Consider the following 2,327-nt stretch of genomic DNA (forward strand, 5'->3'; position numbering starts at 1 on the left):
TTTTTTAAATTATTTAATATTTTATTTGCCACTTAATATTTTGAATACTTTTTGTGTATTTAGAAGTATTTTTAACATTTCTTACGGGCATTCAAATTTTAATTGAATATATTTTTATAGCCCACTAGAAAGTTTCATAAATATGCTGGCAAATTTAAACAAAAAAATATTTTTTCAAAAAGTTTATTTGTATTTTCGAAAGTGTTGATTTAAATATTTGCGCTTTTTTAATATCAAAAATTCCCTTTCGTATATAAATTTTTAATTAAATACGTCAAATTAGCTACTAAAATCAGCCAATGCACACACAGCTCATACTTCTAAGCGAAAAACACGAGTTTTTCCACAGACATGTCTTTGAAAAACAAAAAAAAAAAGAAAATCAAAAAATCAAAAAATTGCGAAAACTGCCAAAGGCGCCTGGCAATTTTCCAAGAAGCAATATTTCGCATTTCTTAATTGAGAGCAAACAATAAACGCGCCACCCGCTCTATTGGCTGACAAACAAAATGAGCAATACTCTTTGCACTTGAAGATCGCTTGATGGCGCTCATTACGCGCGCCGCTGTTCTAATTTATTGATACTTCAAAAAAAGTAAGAAAAAAAAAGTGAAACACATACGCAAAGCATTGGACTTCAATTACAGCTCGAGCTATTTGGTGGTACCGCAGATCATCTGCTTAATGAAAGCCAATAGCCGGAGAATTTCGAAACTTTCGCAAGGCTGCATTTCGCCAATCGAACGATAACGGCACATGCATACATATATACATACATACATTAATTAAATATTTGCGTGTGTTCATTTGTGAGTTGACAATTACTTTATAATGACGAAAGCACTCATTTTCGTCGAATTTTCAAAGGCCTTCACGATATTACCCGAAAATACTGCTACGAGTACGCAAAAATGGACGCATATAACAAATATACACACACATATACATATGCATTTAATATGCTCATCTTGATATGGTATAGTATATATTGTCAACACATTTTCTCGCCTCTGCGCTTCAACGAGAATGAACATAATAAGTAGATGATTATTTAAAAAAAATGAAGAGCATCAGTTAGGTTCGTTGTGATCTTTACTTTTCAGTTGCCAATCGATCTTATACATAGAAACATCCTTCGGACAAAAGTGTTCCGCAAAGAAAATTCACAAATGTTATACCATTGCGCTTAACCTATACTATACTATACATACGAAATAATACTATATATAACTGTAAATTCTAGTACGGTGAATTGAAAAGGTTTTTGCGGCTAATATTAGATGTGCTTCCGTTGGCGGAAGACGCGCCTGTGTTAAAAACTCAAATTTACAAAAAATAATAGAAAATAAAAAATAAAATTTCCACACACATACATAATATATATACGTACTTATGTGCATACGAAGTGAGCAATAAAGAACAACACATAATAAACTTTTAACTTGTCGTTCGTCCTTGCCGCATTTTCTTGGTGCATTACACTGCGCGTTTGTGCTGTGACGTATAACGGTCGTCGCGATCGTCCGTCACATTGAGCTTTGTTGCGTATACTCGTACGTACACATTCGTGATTGTTGTCCGCGTGCTATTGCACCTAGTACCGTTATAACTACATAGTGCGCTAGACTGTATGTGAACTTTTTCACGGGCGAAACACGCATATTTCTTCACTAGTTAGAGACGTGACGCATGAAGGTTGCCGAAGATGTCATTACATCAAAACTTTTCATTTTGCTCGATTGGCTCATTCGTTTCAATTGTGCGTAAATAAATGCAAGAAATTTATTGGTTAAATTAAGTATATGTTATACCTACATACAAATATACATATGTGCACAGAAAACACCAGTATGATAAGTAAAGAAATACAGCGGAAAACAGAATTAAAAGCGAAACATTTATACAAATATATACAGTTTTACATATTTGTACAGGTGAATTTTGTACGAAAATAAATTGTCGAAAGTCTAAATGGCGTATTGCGACGGCGTTTAGGGTCCTGAACGCGAGGGTACTTGAACTTGTGCAAGGTTTTGAACAAGAAAACATACTAAATTAAATACGTGCCAATCGAAATGTAGATTTTGTACAAATATATAAAATAAAAGGCACATATAACATACACGTGCGGGTGTAAATATTTAATAATAAATTAAATGTAAACGAAATGATTGATAACAAGAGAGATAAATGTTGAGGTTCATATGAAAGGTGAAAGCAAATAAAAAAATAGTTAAATAAAAACAAATAATTACAATAATGACATCAATAATAATACTTCAAAATGTTTATCTCATAAAAAATTTAATAATATTAATAATAATAGT

At 32.2% G+C, this 2,327-nt stretch overlaps 1 protein-coding gene and 1 long non-coding RNA gene across 4 annotated transcripts in view; one reads left to right on the forward strand and one right to left on the reverse strand.

Moving 5' to 3' along the window:
• LOC108965894 (UNC93-like protein) overlaps positions 1–2,327 on the forward strand; it is an 84,637-nt gene that overhangs the window by 75,310 nt on the left and 7,000 nt on the right. The window contains exon 1 of one of the 3 annotated variants that reach the window (XM_018928568.1): positions 1,118–1,759. The exons of the other annotated variants lie outside the window; for them this stretch is intronic. Coding sequence (XP_018784113.1) covers positions 1,706–1,759 — 54 coding nt within the window. The 5' untranslated portion in view covers positions 1,118–1,705. Of the gene's footprint in view, positions 1–1,117; positions 1,760–2,327 lie in introns of those variants that run through there. 3 annotated transcript variants of the gene reach the window in all.
• Positions 1–2,327, reverse strand: part of LOC108965896 — a 25,901-nt gene that overhangs the window by 6,786 nt on the left and 16,788 nt on the right. The gene's annotated exons all lie outside the window — the stretch shown is intronic.

This window comes from Bactrocera latifrons, unplaced genomic scaffold (assembly GCF_001853355.1).
Source record: "Bactrocera latifrons isolate USDA-ARS-PBARC rearing strain unplaced genomic scaffold, ASM185335v1 scaffold_15, whole genome shotgun sequence".
In the NCBI taxonomy this organism is placed as follows: Eukaryota; Metazoa; Arthropoda; class Insecta; order Diptera; family Tephritidae; genus Bactrocera; species Bactrocera latifrons.